This window comes from Anabas testudineus, chromosome 2 (genome assembly GCF_900324465.2).
Source record: "Anabas testudineus chromosome 2, fAnaTes1.2, whole genome shotgun sequence".
Taxonomy (NCBI): Eukaryota; Metazoa; Chordata; class Actinopteri; order Anabantiformes; family Anabantidae; genus Anabas; species Anabas testudineus.
Genome location: NC_046611.1, coordinates 12,944,047 through 12,964,595, shown reverse-complemented (window position 1 = coordinate 12,964,595; position 20,549 = coordinate 12,944,047). Strand labels below are relative to the sequence as shown.

At 41.7% G+C, this 20,549-nt stretch overlaps 2 protein-coding genes across 3 annotated transcripts; one reads left to right on the top strand and one right to left on the bottom strand.

Annotated features, from left to right (window-relative positions):
* The first annotated feature begins 227 nt into the window (after positions 1 to 227).
* pnpla4 (patatin-like phospholipase domain containing 4) lies at positions 228 to 9,919 on the top strand. Of its 2 annotated transcripts, XM_026362426.1 has the most exons (7): positions 228 to 424; positions 1,095 to 1,281; positions 1,842 to 1,936; positions 2,437 to 2,572; positions 2,897 to 2,962; positions 3,401 to 3,553; positions 5,943 to 9,919. In XM_026362426.1, exons 2-7 carry the CDS (start codon positions 1,102 to 1,104, stop codon positions 6,072 to 6,074), a joined length of 762 nt encoding a protein of 253 aa, XP_026218211.1. In that variant the 5' UTR covers positions 228 to 424; positions 1,095 to 1,101; the 3' UTR covers positions 6,075 to 9,919. The 2 variants fall into 2 exon arrangements, with proteins under 2 accessions (XP_026218211.1, XP_026218212.1); XM_026362427.1 differs by lacking the exons at positions 228 to 424; positions 1,095 to 1,281 and adding an exon at positions 1,291 to 1,336.
* A 92-nt stretch (positions 9,920 to 10,011) lies between these two features.
* On the bottom strand, positions 10,012 to 18,587 carry sts (steroid sulfatase (microsomal), isozyme S). The gene is made up of 10 exons (XM_026362425.1): positions 18,504 to 18,587; positions 17,573 to 17,757; positions 16,488 to 16,609; positions 16,027 to 16,149; positions 15,524 to 15,935; positions 15,160 to 15,296; positions 12,655 to 12,792; positions 12,024 to 12,183; positions 11,635 to 11,756; positions 10,012 to 10,998 (listed from the first exon to the last, which is right to left on the bottom strand). The coding sequence occupies exons 2-10, from the start codon at positions 17,737 to 17,739 to the stop codon at positions 10,646 to 10,648; spliced, it is 1,734 nt and encodes a 577-aa protein (XP_026218210.1). The 5' UTR covers positions 17,740 to 17,757; positions 18,504 to 18,587; the 3' UTR covers positions 10,012 to 10,645.
* Between the last annotated feature and the right edge of the window lie 1,962 nt (positions 18,588 to 20,549).

Below are 20,549 nucleotides of genomic sequence, written 5' to 3'. Positions count from 1 at the left end.
TGCACGACTCAACCAGCTAAGTAAGTCTTGTTGATTTGTTGCTCTCTTCTATTATGCACCCCACGTTAGTAACAGGAAACATTTGTTTCGACTGTTTTCATTGAAAAGCATATTATAAACATATAGTTTGCAAAATATTGTGCAAGTGAAAAGTGACGTAAGCGTGGGACAGGTTATTTCGAGTTGTGGTTTTATTTTGAAAGTGAGGACCGGAAGTGGTCCGTCGTCTTCCGGTGTGAACCGAAGTTTCTGTGAAACGTTTAATAAAATACAAACAAAACGTTGGAGCTTCGCTGTCATTCATCCATCTGAAACTATAGTTTTTATTTTATCGACAAGTGAAATATCTTTGTAGCTAAGTGTAGCCGTAAATAATGGGTTAAGGCCAAACGTCGTCAGTGTTGGAGCTCAAACTTTTCACACGGTAGGTGCTCAACATGTTAGCTAACGTTACCGTTACCTTTATCTAACGTTACCTTTATTTAACGTTACCTTTATCTAACGTTACCTTTATCTAACGTTACCTTTATTTAACGTTACCTTTATTTAACGTTACCTTTATCTAACGTTACCTTTATCTAACGTTACCTTCTGTATAGAGTCTGATAAATGAGCCCATAAGGAGGTGTAGTGCGATAGACAGACCTTAGTTACTGTGTAACTATTACTGGTCATATTACTAATATTCATACGTAGACATACAATACAATGACGACTGTCGACGTTACGTTACTTTAGTTGTAACGTCCAGTCAAAGGCCTGTCTGGGTTTATGCTGCCACATAAAAACGTTCATTTAAAGCTAAAGTTATTATTATTAATAACAATATAAAAACGAACACTGAGCCAGACGTGAGGCTCACTCTTCTAACCAATCACAGGACAAGCTGCTGAATACACAGCTTCCAATCATTAACACACTGATGATGTCCGCTAATTATCAAGTGAGCATCACTGTCGGAAACCTTACTGTTGTTTAATCAGCTTGATCATTATATCGTGTTGGTAATAAACATGTAACAGACTGATTTATGACTGTTTCACTGTAAATTGAGAGAAATAATTTGTTTGTTTGCACTCAATGCGTCTCTGCAGGTGGAGGATGACGGTCCTGAACCTGTCCTTTGCTGCTTGTGGTTTCTTGGGGATCTACCACTTGGGTGCTGTGGAGGCCTTTCTGTGCCACGGGAACAAGCTGCTGGCCTCCCTTAGGGCCTGTGCAGGTGCCTCGGCTGGGGCCCTGGCTGCTGCTGTAATGATCACGGCTCCTGACAAGTTAGAGGTAGAGTAATGGCCTCCTCGCTCACAAGACAGAGAGAGAGGATCGGATCGTGCAGGCGAGTGGTGGTTAACAATGATGTGGTTGGGGAACCCTTTGGTGTCCTAAAGGGGTTTATTAAAGATCCCTGAGTTAAATGTTTATATAATTTAGAAAAAAATAAATAAATTGGAACGTTTGAGAGTAAAAGTTGTAGTCACAGTAGTGCTGGCAGTTTGTTAATGTGGAATTACGACTTCATTCATTGGGGTGCAGTGCTGCTCTCAGGTTCAACATCAGACGTCCCAGCAGGAGACCTGTCTGCTCTCTTGATCTGACTCTTAAAAATCTAGTATCCATTAAACAGTAGAGTGAAGTGGACATAACATGCTGAGAGACAAAAATAATTGGATTCAGCTTTGTGATCAGTTATTTTGCAGACAACGTTGTAAATGTTTTTTTCATGTGTTCTGTGATTTGTAAGGATTAGCGCTCTCTCTCTTCTCTTTCATGTCACTGTAACTCGGTGTGGCTCGGTTTATGAATGAGGAATCATCATCCGTGTTTGTTTCCTTGTTTTCCAGCGCTGTAAAGAGTTCACCTACAGGTTTGCTGAGAGGGTCAGACGACAGCCGCTTGGAGCCGTCACACCAGGACACGACTTCATGTTCACACTCCGGTAATGATTCAGCAGAACGCACTTAAATGTTGTGATACTGAGCAAAGTGTTACGTTAATACTCTAGGAAAACTTGAGATTCTGATTAGCACAACATTGCATTTGGGGTAAAAGTTGATATGGGTGGAATTAGTTTCCTCTTACTCCTAAACTTTCCCATAACAGTTCTTGTAACAAAGCACACGGCTATCACAGTAAAGAGTGGAGTTCAATGTGAGGTTAGGTTTAGGCAACAAAACCGATTAGTATTAGCCTTAGTCTTAGATCTACTGTTGAGCATTTTAATTTCAGCACAAAGACTATGTGTTGTGCATTAGATTGAACTGTAAGCTGATTATATTGCTACATACTTCATTAGTATGCTTCAGTGCCTCTGTATATATGCAACAGATTGAGAATTAACTACATATTGCTGTAAAAAGCAGTGTGTTTATGGTGCCCTGTGGGGATATTATTAATAAAAAGCAGACAAATGAGCATCTGTGTGTGGATACTCTCCAGAGAGGGGATAGAAGAGATTCTGCCCAGTGACGCTCACAGTCTGGCCACTGACCGCCTCCACGTCTCAATAACACACTCCAAAAACGGCAAGAACCACATCGTGTCCAGGTTTACCTCCAGGGAGGAGCTCATAAAGGTGACCCCCCACCCCTCTCCATACACACCCACCCACACACTCTTTAAATATAACACTGTGCCTTTCAGTTTAAAACCCTCTCATAAATATTTCTGATTGTTTTACATTCTTGTTTTTCTCAGTTCTACAGCCTGCTGGTAGCTTTTTACTGCTTTGACCAGAAAATGACACCAACAAAGTCAATACTCGTGAAATGAATGTCTACTTACTGTATATCACAGTTTAACTGTAACCACCGTTTCACCTTTATGTGACATTTACATAAGGTAAATGCTGACAAATCCTTGTTTCATGTGACTGTGACATGACTTGTTACTTCTCCAGGCTCTGCTGGCCAGCAGCTTTGTACCTGTCTATGCTGGACTCAGCCCAGTGGAGTTCAGAGAAGAGGTAATTCCAGAATAAAAGTCCTTTACTTCTCAACTTGAAATGGCTTTGTTATTAAATTGTGATGTGCAGTAAAAACAACAGTCAATCATTCGTGACAGTGACTGATCAATTGGTACTGAGGACAAGTCACACAACACACACACACACTCTCAATCATTTTTACTGATTCAATCAAGAGACGTTCTAAAGTAAAAGTCACATTTGAGGTGCTATAAAACATTGACCCATAATTTCTGGCAGTTACTGATAAAGTACAATTGCATCGAATTATTAACATATTTTCCTAAAATAGCTGCTTCGGTGTCAGTATGCTGGTTCACCTACACATAGAACAGAGCTATCGTCCAGCCTAACAGCTTGGATTTTTCTACATCACATCCTTTGCCATGACCTGCTTGACGGGCCGTCCTCACCGACTCTCTGGTTTTGTTCCATCAGAAATGGATCGATGGAGGATTCTCTGACTGCCTGCCAGTTCTGCCCGTTGGACGAACCATCACTGTGTCGCCCTTCGCGGGCCTGCAGGATGTGTGCCCCATCCACAGGGGGCGCTTCAACGTCCCACTGAGACTGGCCAACATGAACATAATGGTGAGGACTGGATCATTTCTTCAGTCTCCAGAGAGTGGTTCAATTTGTGGGTGGATTTAAAGATCCCATTTATTATTCTGAGGAATAAATAAATAAGCCCCACTCTGCTGAACACCTTAATGCAAACAGGCTAACAAATGATGTGAAACTCATCTTTTTACTTTTCAAAACAGAGGGAGGAGCTGTTGTGGGGAACTATTTTTATTATCAAATCAGTCCACATTTGATGCTCAGGAGTATCAGAAAGAGGGGCTACAAAACTACTACTATTCTTCATTTATGCTTTTGGAAAATGGCGATGAGAGAACTAGTGACCGTCAGAATGAGGAAGATTTACAGTTTTTCTCAGTCGCTTTAGTACAATTCTCAGATCAGAATTGAAGTTTGCAAATACGTGTGTGCATTTCTCAAAACAATTTGTACAAACAGCAAAACACTATGGATTTCTTGCAAAAGCCTGTAACTTGCTCAAAATCTTTAGTTCATCTCTCAAAACTAAGTCTTTATGTCACTGAACATGTCAGTGCCATCAGAATGTCAAGTCCTTGTGTCATTGTCTACGAACAAGACAGTCAAATTACTTAGTCATGTTGTCAATATAACTGTGTACTTTAGAGGGAGGTTCTGATGTAAACTATGGCTAAAGTTTTGATGACAATTATTGTAAAATGTAAGTTACACCTTTTTGTTTGATTGCAAGAGACTGGACAAGATTCACATTTACACTTTTATTGTTTATATTGTAATTTGTTGACAGACCACGTCATACCAACATAGAAAAAACCCACTGCAAACAGTAACACAAAGGGAAAAAAAAGACAATATTCTGTACAACAGTACAGGCAGTGCAGTAGGAATTGGTGTGGTCTTCCTACACCTCTTGTCGTTCCTGTATGTTAGGCCACAAATTCTCATCCACATCACAGCGAATATCCTCTCTTGCAATGCAGCGTGGAAAGAATCTTTTAGAGTGTCTTATCCAGCCTCTGCAAGCGTCTGCTGTGATGTCATCACACGCTGCATCCATGGCAGCCAGGAGGGTCATTTGTGTATGCAATTCCTTGTCCTTCCATTGTCAGATATAGAACATTGTGTTTTGCTTCAGCCATATACAGTATATACTTGCCCATTGATTGTCAGTGAGATGCACCTTTGTTAGAGGAAGTCAAGTCACCTGAGAGCAATTTACCAATTCAGGACAGATTTAGAAAAAAACATATAATGGAGATGTATAGAAATATGTTTGTCACATTATGACAACTTGGTCAACCATTTTGCAGTTAATGACTTATACGATGAACTAATGACTAGGTGTTTTGAGGAGTAAGACTATTGCACAGTGAACTATATAATAGGTCAACTGAATAAAAATTGATGACAAGAGCAGAGAATGACATATCTTTGCATGATTACCACCAACCAAAGAAGTGACATGATGTGCACAAGTGACCATGATGTGAATGACAATATTTTAGAATTTCAGTCTGATCTGAGAAGGTACAAGCGAATGAGAAAACGAAACAGGAACAGAGCTGAAAGAAATTCTGACACGAGCCCTGAACACAGTCCGAGCCGACTGAGGCCAACTGAACTAAAAATGGACTCCAGCTGGCTTATGGCTTCATGCACGAGTCGGCTGCTTGTGGAAGACAGTTATCTACCGGTGTCTGACAGCACATTAAATGTGCAGCATTGTGTACGTAAGGCAAGAAACTACCTGTCTGTGGTGTGAGACCTGCTGGTCTCCACACACGACAGCAGATTCACTTAGGAATTCATCTTCCCCTCACTCACTGCGACTGGACGTGTATGTTTATATATGTAAATATATAGATGAGATGAGATGAGATGAGTTGGGGCACCCTAAAAACAGTTTCCACAGTGAAAAACTAAAACAGTTTCAGTCAGTTCATCTTTATTTACCCGACAGAAGTACAAATATATTTTCAGCATCTTCACTGAGCCTAATTGTATTTTGTAAATATAATTAAATTTAGAGTTGGCCTTGAAGGACTTGAAGGTCACACACGTCCAGCAGTGGTTTTTGCCTGTGGTCTTAACGCAGAGATGTCTTTTTTTTTTTTATGAATGATTTTATGAATCTTTTTACAATCTGCTTCTAGTGGATTCTCCTGTTGAACCCACTCATGATCCCCTCACTTCTTTTGGGAAAATCCAAAAGTGTGTTACTTAAATATTTTATACATTTTTCAATCTTCCCTCTGTTCCAACTTTTTCTTTTTCATTTTTCTTGCATTTAGAAACCATCATAACTTTTGTAGAAGTGGGGTTTGGATCGTATTCATATGTGCTACACTGTTGTATTTGTTATGACGCTCACACACACACAGATTTGACATAAACGTAGTATCGTCTTTGGTTTCCTCAGTTCTCTGTGGAGAACATCAGACGTCTGAACCAGGCTCTGTTCCCTCCACCCACCAGCTGCATGCAGTCGTTATGTGAAGAAGGCTTCATGGACGCCATGAGGTTCCTAAAGAGAGACGGCTGGACGAGCTGACGTACGGGTCAAGCACCAACCTGAAGTACCACTTACAAAAAAACGAGAATGAATTCGATCGATTTTACTGGATTGATTTCTTGTGTGATTTTAGTTTTTCTAAAGAAAATAAAAAAAATCTATCGAAACAGTGTTTCCAAGGCGGTGATGCTGTAGAGAAACTTCAAACACATCGATCCAGCAGCTGTGTGGACTCGCTCTGAGCATCACCTGTGTTGGTTTGTTTGGCTAAATTCTTTAAGATGCTTTTTCTTTAAAATTCCCAGGGACGAGGCATCAGTTTAGGAGCATCAAGGTGTGTGTATTGTAGTGAGCTTCAGATGAAATAAATGCTGCTTTGTGATGCCAGTTGAAAAGCCCTCATGTGAACACGGACGCTTCTGCAATTTTTCAAGGGCACATTTCATTTCTCTCAGCTTGAAGCCGTAAGGAAAAGAACGCTGGATATCACAGAGCTTCACGGGACGTTTGTGCTGCTCTTATACGTTTTGGAAGTTCCCACACAAACGCAGAGCGTCGTGTTCGAAGCGACCGTGTTTCAGTTGCTGTGCTGCTGGATCGTTGTTTGATTTCCTCCATCAGGAGACGTGAGCAGGTTCATTCAGGAGTGCTGAAGCGCATTGACTGTTTCACATCTACACACAGACCAGCTGTTAGTGCTCAGACTGTAACATTAAATAAGACCTTTGATCAATTGACCACAACATATCAAGACTATGAGATGACTTTAGGGCTTGGTATTGGTTATCAATACTTGTGCAGTTTGAGCACACACACTCGAACCACAACAGACTGAAGGACTGTTACATCTGAGGAGATACTTTAAAGTTTCAGCAGATTCCAAAGTTCTTTGTAGAGTTATTGACCTGTGGAGCTGTTGTGCTGTGAGTGGGTGAGTGTTCACTTTGTCCCACACACACACACACACACACACAAACACATTTTCAGTGCACTTCGCCACGGCCTCTGTGAGCCAATCATCTTGTTGCTGTCAAGTCAAAACTGTTCCTTTCTCTGCTGCTGTCAGCTGTCGTTTCAGTGAGATTGATGCAACCCTCCTCCATCCTGTTTTATCAGAATCAATGTCATGTCTGGCTCCACACCACATCCATCCTGATCCTTAGCATCACTCTTCACTCTTCACCACCACCAGTCCAACCGCGGTGATATTCCTACCCTCTCTGAATGGTGACATCACAGTAGTGATGTACTTTAAGTACCACTTTTAAACCTCTGTCTGTTGTCTGTGCTGGAGAATGTCAGAATGCCAACATCACAATCATACAGTCTTCTTCAGAAGTAAGGGTGGGACAAAAGACTGTGTGGACAACTTAACTTAAAATATATTCTCGATGTAAAACTGAATTTTGCTCCATAATATTAAAAGATTCAGACGATCAAGGCTTCATGCACCCTTAACACACTACACAAAAACGGACAGGATTTAATGGAAATCACTGCATGAACGCCATTCTTAGTGTACACAGTTCAGCTACAGTCACAAATGCAGATTTAAAACTCTTAAGATGTAATAAAAATATATATATATATATATTTAAACCCAGAAAGATTGGCATCTTCTCTGTGTCTGAGCTCATTTAAGGAGGACTGAGGTGAAGTGGAAACTGTCCTGTGGTCTGATGAGCTAACATTTGAAATTCTTTTTGGACATAATGGACACATCATCCTCCACTGCTAAAGCCAAAGAGATTTTTGTAAACTTAATCTGTTTCTCTGTGGAGTGCAACCTTTGTAGAGTGATGTTAAAAGACGGGCTGATGTAACACAGTGGTAAACATGTTTTTTTTAAATAAGCATAATTGCAACGGTTGTTAAAAAGCAAATGTGTCAGTTTCAACATTTGATATGTTGTCTTCATATTGTTTCTTTATACAGAGAATTCAGAACCGTTTGACTAAGATCAACTAGTGTTTTTAAGCGTCAAAGTGCAGTTCGTGATAAACACATTAGTGTGAACCAGGAGAATGCAGATGCACAGTGATGTACCTGCTGGTGTTTCCCTGCTGTATTACATGAGCCCACTTGCTTGTTATCATAATGAGGCTCAATTAAGGCCTGTCTAGAATTACAGTTTCCACTCGGTGCCAAAGACGGCACGCATTATATATATTGCAGCTTGTCTTGTAGGAGAACTCCCTCTCCGTGAGGAAACAGGCCAGCTATCACCCAGCTGCTGACTTCAAAGTACAGAAGTGAAACTCAGTGCACCTGCGGCACGTGGCCACTCCGATAAGCATGGAGAAACCGTGTGACCGTAAAAAACGGCGCAGCGAGAGCTTTAAACTAACCAGAAATGAATGCAGTACACTCAGTAGGTCTGGACTTAACCAAACTCCCTCTCTGCAAGTCAGGAATATGCTGCTCTTCTGCTTGAGCCACTTTGGGAAATGTGATTGCAGCACCATAATCACATTACTACACTAGATGTTCCTGCTGAGAGATCCATCCGGCAGGTATGAGAGCCGCCTCCACTAAAGCTCATAAACAACAACCTCCCGCGCTGCAAAAACAAACCACTGCTTCCTGAGGCCCCCGCCGGGAAAAACACAATAACATAATAGCTACTTAATGATTATTTTCTCCACTGCATTATGTATGGAGGGATGTTGGGTCTTGCTGTGCGCCACTCTCGTCTTCTATACTTTAACTAGTGTTCTGGGTCATTTTTGGAGTTCTGTGGCACAGATGAATAAACAAGATCAGGTTCCATATGGGAAGACATCATAGTGGTGTCATTGCAGCTGGACTATGTTTGCTACTAACATGAGGAGGATGTGGATATCAGACTGCTCTCTCTTTGTCACTGTTCATCACTGATTTCATTTTGTATTTCAGAGAATTTCCACAGCATCCCAAACAGAGCCTCGGCTGGTTCTCTGTTTGTGTGATACTAATAAGACAAACGTATTTTAACGATAAGACGAAAACAATCTGCAGCAGCTCTCCTGAGGTGCTGAGGCAGGATCATGACCTGCAACTGCTCATCTTTCTCAGTTGCTCTGTAGCTGGGTGTCAGAGGTGTACGCTGCCAGTCAAAGCCTCAACACTGCGGTCAGACATCAGCGTATGGCCAGATGCCAGTTTACCGCTGCTGAGTGACTGATACCACCAACAGTGTAGCTTCTATTTCTGTTCGTGACCATTGAAAATGTCATTAATAACAAGCACACAGACACACAGCTCAGAGCAGAGAGCAGGTAGTGGTGATAACAAGTCCAGACTGAAGCAATGGAGATAAGAACTTATATGGAGAATATTAAAGGAACATTTTGATGATACAGCAGTAAATCAGATATGAATACACATTAAATTGCACTGAATGCTTTTTGATTCTTTATTTTCAACGTTTTTGATGTAAACAATCACTTTATCAGCATTCATGCTTTCAGAAACTGAAACTTGTACTTCAGAGACTGAACAGCAAGTGGGCAAAAAGACAGATCAGCTTAAAAACCCCTGAAACCTACATTTCCCATAATGCAATATTTCACCAAAGACACCACTTCACCAACCCCTTTATATAGTACTGGTACAGATATATGTATGATGTAGTGTCATTTTCCACTATTAGCAGAAACAGTGAGTTCAGCCTTTAAAAAACAGATTGTAACCAAGTAAATTACTGCATGTTAGTTACATTACCCAGTAACTGTTGCACAATTCAAATGAAATTACAGCAAGTTTGAAATGTTGATATCGTTACCTGGCAATGTGGCCACAATTGTAATTAAAATACAAATATTTAGTATAAAACAAGTTTAAAATTAAGAAAGAATTTTAAAAAAAAAGGGAATTTTATGTACTGTATAATAAAATTATATTTTTAATAAAACATTGTTAGTTTTGTTATGCTTTTTTTTACAGGAATTAATAGTGCCTTAATAGTGCACAAAGTTCCATGAAATGAAAACCAAGATCAAATAAACTGAATTTTATTTCACGTGCTGCTGTTTTATTAACTGTGGCTAAATCACCAGGTCATTACATGAACATTTTAAACTTATTTTGCACTAGTAATTGTGTAATAAGAGGATTATTAGTGAGTAATTATTATGTGATTAGTGGGCTGTAATTTACTATTTATGCAAATGGATTGGTCCAACTTATATTTTCTTACAACAGCCTCTTTCTCACATCAGCCCACTGCAGCATCCTGCAAACCGCCGACCCTGCAGTACGTGGATGACCTGCTCTACCCTGTGAGACACAGACTGTCAGATGTGCTGTTTGCAGAGTCTGAAAGGGATGAAAAGCCCCCCTGAGAAGGTCGTCCACAATCAAACGGCCGCCTCCACTTTCAGCGCTGATAGACTGCACATTCAGTGTCTGGTCTCTGTGTAAATGACTGTTTCTGCTTCATGACTGTCACTCCCTCTGCCTTTAAAGCAAAAACACCTCTGAAAATCTCAACCTGCTTTGAAATAACAGGTCAAATATATTTTTTTTCCCTGAAGTTAAGTTCCCTATGTACACGTCTAACAGAGTCACACAGGTTGTGCTGAGGCCACAGATGTGATAACTGAACAGATGTGTTGTCTCCCGGTGACACCCTAATGGTCCTCCTGGCACTGACAGAGCTGTGAGAGCGTGGAGCAGCAGGGCTGCAGCCACGGCTTCCACATCACGTTCCATAGAGAGAACTGGCTCTCCACAGGCTTCACCGACTCCTTGTGCCTCTCCGCGGCCTCGTTCATCACGGCCAAGATGGAGTGAAAGGCCGGCTCGGTGTCGGGAGTCAGCGCCGTGGTCTCTGAGGGGTCGCTCGTGAGTTCGAAGAGCAGCGGAGGGTCGTGGTAGGTCACATAGTCCGGACTACAAAAGCAAACATGCGTGTGGAAACAAGCCGTCTCATTCTCTGGGTAGAAGTTCGGTGTGAAGTAAAGAGCTTTCCAAACTGAGTTACCTGCGGAAATACAAATAAAACCACTGAATGATACTTCACAGCCGCTGCAGCTTTGGATTTCAGATTTCAAGAAAAGTTGTGACTCTTTCTGAAATGCAATAAAAAGCCTTTCTTCACTCTTTTCATTTGAGCTAATTAACATTCAGAATTCAGTTACTGCATTTTAGAAAAAAGTCCCAACTTTTGTGGAAGAGTGGTTTGTAGAGAAATGTTTATTCCATAGTGAATGATATCGTGTAGTAAACAATGGCTAAAGCTTCAATACAAGTGAAATGAAAATGAGTTCAAATAATAAAATCAGCATAATGACTTTGAGTGCAAAAATGTCACAGCTGTTGTGCTGTTTTTGAAGTGGTCTTGTCAACAATGTCTTGCAGAGAGGACTTACTTGAATAGTCTTTAAGCATAAGTCCTGACTTATTAGGTTAAATCTGCAGGACATTTTTAATTTGTAATTTTATCAATCCTGTCGTACGCAATGTTTATATTTGACAAACTAACACAGAGGAATAAAGTCAAATGAGAAAATAAATGTCTATGAGAAGGTACAAATAAACGGTCTGTGTGGTTGTTTACGGTGCACACGAGGTTTGTTCACAACATGTGGATAACTGTGCATGTAACTGGGAGACTCACTGTTCTGTGGGTGCCATCTGACTGCGTTCAGGTAGGAGTTGCAGTAATGAAACAGAAACTCGTGCTTCGACCTTTCGGCTTTCCCCTGCAGCAAATCCATGAGGTCGTGACCGTCTATGTCCCTGCAGACCAGAAGACGGCAAGTCAACAGGAAATCAAGTCCCTCACAAGCACGTTCGGCTGCTTGTTACTGTGAATCCACGTGGCTGATCAAAGCCTCTGGATCACCTGAGCAGCCCCTCTTCAGTACATGTCTCCTCAGTGTGAGGCCAGCGACTCACTGCAGCTCTGTGCTCCTGTCTCTTGGTTAAATGTGGCCTAGATTTCATGCTGCACTTGTTTTGACTGACGTGCGGTGGGAGTAGTGTCTCGCTGCAGCACAGCCTCACCTGTCCTCCGGGACTGAAGCTCCGCTCAGCCGCACCACTGTAGGGAACAAGTCCATGTTGCTGGTGGGCTCGTCTATCTGTCTGCCTCTGGGGAGTTTCCCTGGCCAACGCAGGATGCCTGGGACCCGGATCCCTCCTTCCCAACTTGTGGACTTGCCTGCTGCTCACAGGAAAGGAAAGCAGTTCTCATCCAGCTACCATGACTCAGCACGTCTAGTCTAAAAGCAGTGTGGGGCTGGTAACTAAAGGAACAACTTGCACCCTGAGACCGGCGCCTAGCAGAGATGAAAGAGCATCGCTGACAGAGGCTGACTCACAAAACTCACTGCTGGTTGAATCAGTTCTGCTGGGTGAAGACACACTGTGAACCTTTGTCTGGCTACTGCAAGACAGTTTAATCACAGCCTCACACAGAAAGTTTATTAACATTTTTATTTTAGAGGCGCATCACCTCATCGATTCTCACACAGTTCTCCAACCCTGGAGAAAATATTAAATCTGAAAACAAGTGGAGGAAAGTTGTGTGATCATCACACCTGATTTGACCTGTCCTCTAGGAGGGTGAAGACTTGTTATAGACCTTGAAGCACATACTGTTGTGTGTGCAAATCCGCTTCTCCTCACACTGTACCTTTATATATTCCGTTCCATCCTCTGTGGACCTCCCCACTGGCAGAGATCTCCTCCAGGTGAGCCCCCTGGTCTGAAGTCAGGTAAACCAGAGTGTTTTCTGTCAGTTTCAGTCTCTGCAGCGTCTGGGTGATCTGACCTGAGAACAGACACAATACACAGCGCAGTCTGTTTCAGTTTGGACACGTTTCCTTTTTGCTGTTTTCTGTACTCCACCACAGTGAAACTGAAATGAAACAATAGCTGGGAGTTCAAAGGACAGGCTCACAGTTTTAATCAAGCGTGTCTTAACAACACTCACACGCCCACACAACATGTACGCTCTAGGAGCTGTTGGTGACTGTTCTCGTTCTGTCCATAACGGCTGTGATTCCTGCAATCATCCCTCTTCACCTGCACTGTGACCCATGTGAAAGCGTTGTGTAAAGATGTTTTATACTGTACTCTTCAGCTAAACGTAATATTCTGAGGTTAAGGTATAGTGCTCTTCAACCTCACCTCCCTCAGAAAAGTACATTATGCAATCAACAACACTGACATTGACGGTTGAAGCCTCATGAGACAAGACAAGGCACGATACTGCGTTCACGAAAACAAGACCAGAAAATATCTTAAAGAACTCTTCACTGAAAAAATATATGACTGGAAAAAAAGTCTTTTATTTGACTGAAAGTCGCAAAATGATTTAACTAATCATCTTGTAATAGATGTCACTTCAGTTCTACTTTCTGAGTGCGAATATATGCAGTAAAAAACAACAAAGGAACAACTTGCTCCCTGAGACCAGCGCCTAGCAGAGATGAAAGAGCATCGCTGACAGAGGCTGGCTTACAAAACTCACCGTTCATCAGGGAGCCTTCTCTCCTGTATCATTTCACACCAGTCTCTTCTCTTCTAACTGTGCATGAGCCCCTAACTTCTAATTGCAGCTGTGTGTGACCTTCCAACTAAACTCCTTTCCACAAATTGAACAGGAGTACTCTCTCAGTACTCAAACACAGAGCTAAGAGATGGGTACAAATACACAACAGACACAGAGTAAGATAATCAAGCATATGCTGTTCTGTTAGAGACCGGTGTTCACTCTGTTTTTGGTCTCCCCCATCTACTACGAGAGATTTCTGTCTCTGTAGTTGCTAATGTTCGACTGCGTTGGCCTCTAACTGTCTGCTGTTACAGCTGCTGCTGTAAAACAGACTGATGACAGCGCTGAACACAACTGCACTGCAACGTTGAGTTGTGGACCATAAAACTAAGACAAAGGTCTAAAGGAGGACTTTCTACCAAAGTACTGGATTAGTGGAGCTTTGAAGAGCTGCTCCACACTGGGCTTTTAGGATGATAATGTTGCGCTGACTTCTACGGATAGAAAAGTTCAAGTGTTCTATTTGCAACCGAGTGGAAGAAAGGAAGGAAGGAAGAATAGGAAGTAACAATTCTCTTCCCATTCAACAAGCAAAACATTAAGCAATTATTGCCCCACTCCTTTGTGCTGACATAGTACTCCTTAAGCTAAAATAATTGGGGTAATTACAGATTCATTAGGAAAACAGCCCCACACATGCAGTGCATTGTGGGTCCTGTTGTGCCGAGGCTGTGCCCGAGACTGCACAACAATTAGAGCTCAGAGAAAATGGCCTATTTCAAGTCCTTTCAATAAGCATATGAACGATGAATCGGATCCGGCGAATTAAAAAGTAAAGTATTTCCCACAGACACGCAGTATTCTCTACTTTTCCTGCTATGTTGTTACTATATGATATATGATAAGAGCCTCTCAAGGTACCGCTATGACCTGCAAAATAAAAAATAAAGAACAGCCGAGCTCTGCAGAACCAGGCTCATGTACTAAAATGTTTACTGGCAGCCACCCACACCTGGCTGTGGGAACTAGAATTACTGTGCTGTCTACTATAGATCAGAATGTGACAATGTTTTTTCAAAGGTTTACGCAACATTATGAAAACGGTTACTAAGATACTATGTTGAACTGTGTTTACAGCATTACAATCACACTACTGAAGATTCAGTACAAAGTCACTTCGGTGTGCTGCTCAAAGAATCCTTAACTGTGTTTGTTGACAAATTTTGTAACCCGTGTAGACTGAAGAAAGTCATGTTCTCATTCCTTCGTTGTCCTAAAACTATGATAAAAACACATCAGTGAGCCCCACTGTTGCACTGAGTGACATGTTCCTTCCTTTTTTTGTTTGTTTATTTTGGCTCAGCCTAATAAAGCCACTGTCCAGCTGTCACAGAGTGCACAGTTACCACAGCACCAAATGTGGATTTGTGTGGATTAATCTGTCACTGAAAATAGTCCTCAACAATTATTTGTTTGTTTGAAAAAAAGTAATTAAACAAATACAGCTGCGATTTAGGGAAATGGCTACGTCATTTCGTAAATGAAACTCTATGCACCATCTGTGAGGTCTTCTCCAGCACGAACAGATAATTCCAAATATATCTGCATGTTGTTTAAATAAAGCAGACTGTGCTGACACACCTACACTCCAGTCCACCTCGTGGACGGCGTCTCCATAGATGCCGTGACGGCTCGTTCCTCTGAAAGCTGCTGAAGCAAACATTGCTGTGTGCACTTGAATGAAAGAGAAAAACAGCAGGAAGGGCCTCGCTGAGTTCCTGCCAAAACAGAAAATGCTATTTATTTCCAAGCATAAACATAAATTCAGTGGAATCAATCTACTTCAAATCATACAGGATTATGTTTAAAGTAACATTTGAGGTAAAAGACACTAATTGAAATGCACTTTATTTATACTGCCTCCTCTCGAAAGGGCTATGTTCAGCACAGCAGAGACCATCATCGCGTTTTTTGGTCAGCGTGGATCAGGAAAACTGGCTCGTACCTTTCCAAGAAGTCCACGGCCTCGTGAGTCATCCTCTGTGTCAGGTTTTCAGATGTGTATGGCTGCTCTACAACTTTGTGGTTCCTTATGAGTAGGCAGTTCAAATTTGGGATGATCATGATGAATCCTGCTATCACAGCTGTGACCACGACCAACAGAAGCAGCAGACTCACAACCAGCCCTCTGCCAATGGTGATGATGCCAAGGTAGTGGAGTATAACTGCAGAGACCAAGACAACGGCCATTGTCCTGTATGGTAAATATTTCTCTATGTGGAACACAGTGCCGTGTCCAGGCTGACAGTCCCGCAGATGGGTCAAGGGGATACCGAAGAAATAGTTGAAGCCGTGGTTGCTGGGGTGGTGGCAGTGATCGTCACTGTGCTCACAGTTTAGTCCCAGGTGCCATTTTCCTGGAAGTAAAGAAAAACATACTGAAATAAAAAACAGGCGGGGATCCTGAGCCACACTTAAGAACTTGATCAGTTCAAGACCCCAGCGTACCTATAAGAGCAGTCTCATAGCCTTGTTGTTGAGCAATCTTAGCAAACGTAACCTCATGGCTGGGAAGACCCCCCGACGCAGCAGTAAACAAAAAGACCCCAGGTCGGACTCGACCACTTATCCCTGTTAAAGAGGAAATTTATCACACAACTCTAATATGATCACATATTAATGTCACTTTTTATTTGAATTAAACATATGTGATATATACCTATAATAATATGAATTCAAAATGAATGCCTGCACCTTGACAATGCAGTGTACACTGGACGTGGAATGACCCTGTCACAATCTTCCTGTCAAATTATTCAACAGCTAAAATGAATGGGCTTTGCACAAAGTGGAGTTTGTGCAGTTTAACGTGACAGGGTTCAACTGTTCTATTGTCCGTGGACACTGCCTGCAGAACCACATTAAACAATGTGCCAGTCACCAAAGCTTTTTAGTGGTTTTGAACTGGCCTGATCGTATCGGGTACCGTCCGGTGAGAAATGCTGCCCTGCTGGGGGTGCAGAGGCTCGCTGCAGCGATGTGGTGGGTCAGCTTCACCCCTTCCTGCGCTAGTTGGTCAATATTAGGTGTCCTGTGAATCACAATTCATCACCAGTCACAGGGCAGATTCAACATTCAGAGAGACTTTTTTTTAACAAGAAGCAAATAAACATATTTTTACAGCATTTTTTCCAAACAGAGAAAGTGATTTCTTTGTTGCCATAAGTGTCCTGAGGTTAGAAACAACTATGGACTACTACAGACTGGCAGTGGAGTCTCCATAGTCACCAAATCCCTAAATTTCTGACAAACTGCAAAAATGTGAAAAAACCTCGGTAGTTGCAGCTTATTATAAAGAACATTAGAGCGACCAGTATACAAGGATCTCTGTCTGAAAAAGTCCAAAGTCTTACCGTAAAGTATTATCTTCAGGTCAAGATGTGTGAAACTAGACGACCTGTTGTGAAGGCCATAAGGATAGATGATCCTTATGGATTTTGTCTGGGATCTTAAAAAGTCTGCGTCAGACTAACTGTGGCACAAGTTGTGCAAATCACTTTCAGATTTTTTTAAATACACAACAGTAGAAACTGTTTACTGTAGCTTTAAACCATTCCATACAAGGGAGATTATGGGACAACTACAACCAAATAATAAAGAAAGGGGCTGAACCAGTCACGGCAGTTTATGCTGATGTCATAACAGAAAAACACAGGTGATTATTTCCTGTTGTTTTGGATGAGAAACTGGTCCAACTACCTGGTGTATGATGCCTGCTTGAAAGCATGGGGATCGGCGGCGCTGTTTACAGCCTCCACAGTGAGGACAATGGTGACAAGAATCACACTCAAAGACTGAGGCACATCAAATTGGGGAACAAAGGGATACAAAAGGTCAGGTAAAGTAAAAAAGGAAATCCAATATTTACAAGTACACGTCCGCAAAAGTAGCAGCAAGCAGCCTTGCACCCGTGAGAATCATTTTCCTAACCCACAGCAGTAAAACTGCACTCAGGTCACCGAGGCACACAAGCAAAGTGAAAACATGTTTTTACCTCAGTGTTTTATTGCCATAGCAGCCCAGGTCTCCAATTCCCATATCATCCACCATTATCAGGACAAAATTGGGCTTGCTGCTTTCCTGAAGAGACACACGGCTCACCTCCATGAGCAGCAGCAGCAGCAGCAGCAGCACAGAGGATGGACGACACGTGGACTTCATGTCAACACAGTAAAAACACTAAAGGAGATATTGCAGCAAATATTAATACAGGTCTAATTCGTGGATCCACCCACGGCTTTCTTAGCATCCTGCTGCATATTGATTAATGATCAACCACCACGACAAGTAAAACCCCTCGTACTGAGATTATGAAGCAGATCTGACAGATATGACCCATCCACATGAAATATGTTCAAATGATGTGTTCGGCTCCATTCATCTGCAGCAGCGATGTAATTTTAATGCATCAGGAGTTTTGCTCTTGCTCATACCTATTGTGCACCAATAGGTGCATGTTTCATACAGTTTATGTCCACTTTTAAATTGTGTAGCACATAATAATATTAGCAAATAATTGTAATAGAATTAAAATGAATATTTTAATGATAATACTAAAAGTATAAGACAGCAGATATGTGTCTATATGTGACCATAATACAGTTATAATACAGGTGTAACTGAGGTTTATGGAAAAGTTACAGCATGAAGCAAAACACTTGAATAAAATGAATATAGAATAATTAAAGTTGGGCTTTGACACAGAACTTATGGCAGTGAAACCTGTAAAAGACAAACAGAGACGGATATTAATGTGCACACACTGTCACACGTTACTGACAGACAGCGAGCTCACGTTAGCTTAAATGACAGCAGGTGAGAAGACTCTGTCTCACACAGAGTAACTTTATAAATGAAACTGTTCCGGTCTTCTGCGGATCTCATTTTTTATTTTGATTAGCCTGTTAAAGGAGAGTGAAACTTACCTGCAGCTCTCCTCACAGTGACCACATGGACCCGGAACTGTGAAGCTAAGCTAAGCAGCAGGTTACCTGTTAGCACCACTTCCGGTCGGGACTTTCAAAACAAAACGCCACTCTTACTTTTATTCAGCCATGTAGCAGGGGCGGATCTGAGGGGGGGACTTCCACCCCTAGTGTGGGGGGGCTATTTTCTGTGCTCAATTCCTTGTTAAACACATATGATTGAGGAAAAGCAGTAATTCCAATTAACCTCTTTGACCCCACACAACTTCTAATCTTAGTTTAATAAAAATCTTTCCCCCTTGTTGACTGATGTTGGTACCATGCAGCGTGAGTGTGTGCGCACGCGTTTCCTACTTGATTACACAGGTTGAGAACTTAAGCCGTTCTTTGCCAGGTTGAAAACGAGGTTGCCAAAAATAATGATAAGAACATACTACGATGCTGCAGCGGACGACCCTCCCCGTGCTCCACCCTCCAGGTTTTAACAAGATCAGGCTCCACCTGAGGCAGGAACACGTGCAGCCAGTGAAGTGTGACATTACAGTATAGGCATAAAATGTGACAGTAACGCAGCATCTTATCATAGAAAGGGCCATGTAGTGTTTAGCCAAACGTGGCATCTCTTCACTAATTTGACATTCAGCTGAGCGTCACGGTTTCACCGAGCCCCATGTAGCGCACTGTGTTGTGGTTGTTCAAAATCAATGACCAAAGTTCAAAGCAAGCTTAAACTCTGCAACGGAGCAAAGATACACAGATGATCGAGTCAATGTTATGTACTGTCTACTTGCTTTTTGACAGAATTAATTTAACCATAATTTGGAATACAACAATATTAGGATGACTGCACAGTGACTCACAGTTGTTGTCTAGCTTTCTCACCTGGAACAACATCTGGACTGGTTTGGTATTATGAGGTCCACAAAGTGAAAATATACACTATAAACGTATTATTCAACACAAACCGATTCCACGTGCAGTTGCAAACGTGTGTTCACACAGCCGGAGCTGTGATTTGTGAGTTGTGAACACTGTGAGCATTTATTTTCGGCAGGAAAATGTCACTGAACACTGAGAGCTGCACTCGCTCTTTAGACTATTCGGACTTACATAAGCACAGCAGTCTGATCTGTTGGCCACTACCCAGATGTATCCTGCTGCTCTGGAGATGGAGCTGGCAGCTTTCCACTCATCAACATAAATATGGATGTTTGATTATGCTTGTGTTGTTAAAAAGGAACGGTGGTGACTCAATTCAAAGAGAGACCCCCACCACCCTTCACCCTCCAGCCTACATTTATCCATGAGGAGTGCCACATCTTACTACATTTAGAATTTTTACTTTATTATTTTTTTTTATCTCCAAAGCATTCAGAAGCTGTAATTCATGCTTTTAATTACTTGGTATGTTGTGTTTTTTTGTCTGTAGTGAACCTGCCCGAGGATTGTATATGGTAACCAGCTTGCTGCCATATCTGGTGCAGTGTTTGTCTTTGTATCAGATCCCTGTTCGTGTACTTGGTCCTTGATAAATATATATGCAATAAAGTCTTACCTGTTGTGAAGTTACACTGCAGGGAAGCAGGACCTCAAACAGCCCGCTTTTGAAAAGCGCTGTATAAATAACAATGTGTAAAATAATCATTTTGTAGTATTATTATGAAAAGGTTATGCTATGTGACATTACATCCCACTCTGTGGCAGCATATTATCACAGTGAACAGTGCTGTTTTTGCATATCATGATTCTTCTGTTTTCATAGCTGGTCATCTCTTTCTCTTTCATTACTTGACTCCACGTCTACAAAGACATTACAGTTTTCATAGTTTAGGATGCATTGAACATGGATACATACAACTTCATCTTTGTATGTGTTATCTTTTGTGTCATCAGGTGCGCAGCAGTTATTGTAGCTTTTCAAAGTAACTTGCTAATTCATGGTCACAGTGGCCTCACCTTATTTTCAGTCCACACAAATGGTATAGTAGGTGTCCTTGCTATTCAAATCCCTGTCTACACCTTTTTGATGCCTTTTGGTCCTGAACC

What these genes read in the sequence shown, in the direction of transcription:
- pnpla4 (XM_026362426.1), top strand. Translation starts at nt 1,102, where the DNA reads ATGACGGTCCTGAACCTGTCCTTTGCTGCTTGTGGTTTCTTGGGGATC. An exon ending in GACTTCATGTTCACACTCCG is followed by an intron (nt 1,937 to 2,436) that starts GTAATGATTCAG and finishes GATACTCTCCAG; the next exon opens with AGAGGGGATAGAAGAGATTC. An exon ending in TGGCCAACATGAACATAATG is followed by an intron (nt 3,554 to 5,942) that starts GTGAGGACTGGA and finishes TGGTTTCCTCAG; the next exon opens with TTCTCTGTGGAGAACATCAG.
- sts (XM_026362425.1), bottom strand. Translation starts at nt 17,739, where the DNA reads ATGAAGTCCACGTGTCGTCCATCCTCTGTGCTGCTGCTGCTGCTGCTG. An exon ending in GCCGTGGACTTCTTGGAAAG is followed by an intron (nt 15,297 to 15,523) that starts GTACGAGCCAGT and finishes CTGTTTTGGCAG; the next exon opens with GAACTCAGCGAGGCCCTTCC. An exon ending in CAGATGGCACCCACAGAACA is followed by an intron (nt 10,999 to 11,634) that starts GTGAGTCTCCCA and finishes GTATTTCCGCAG; the next exon opens with GTAACTCAGTTTGGAAAGCT.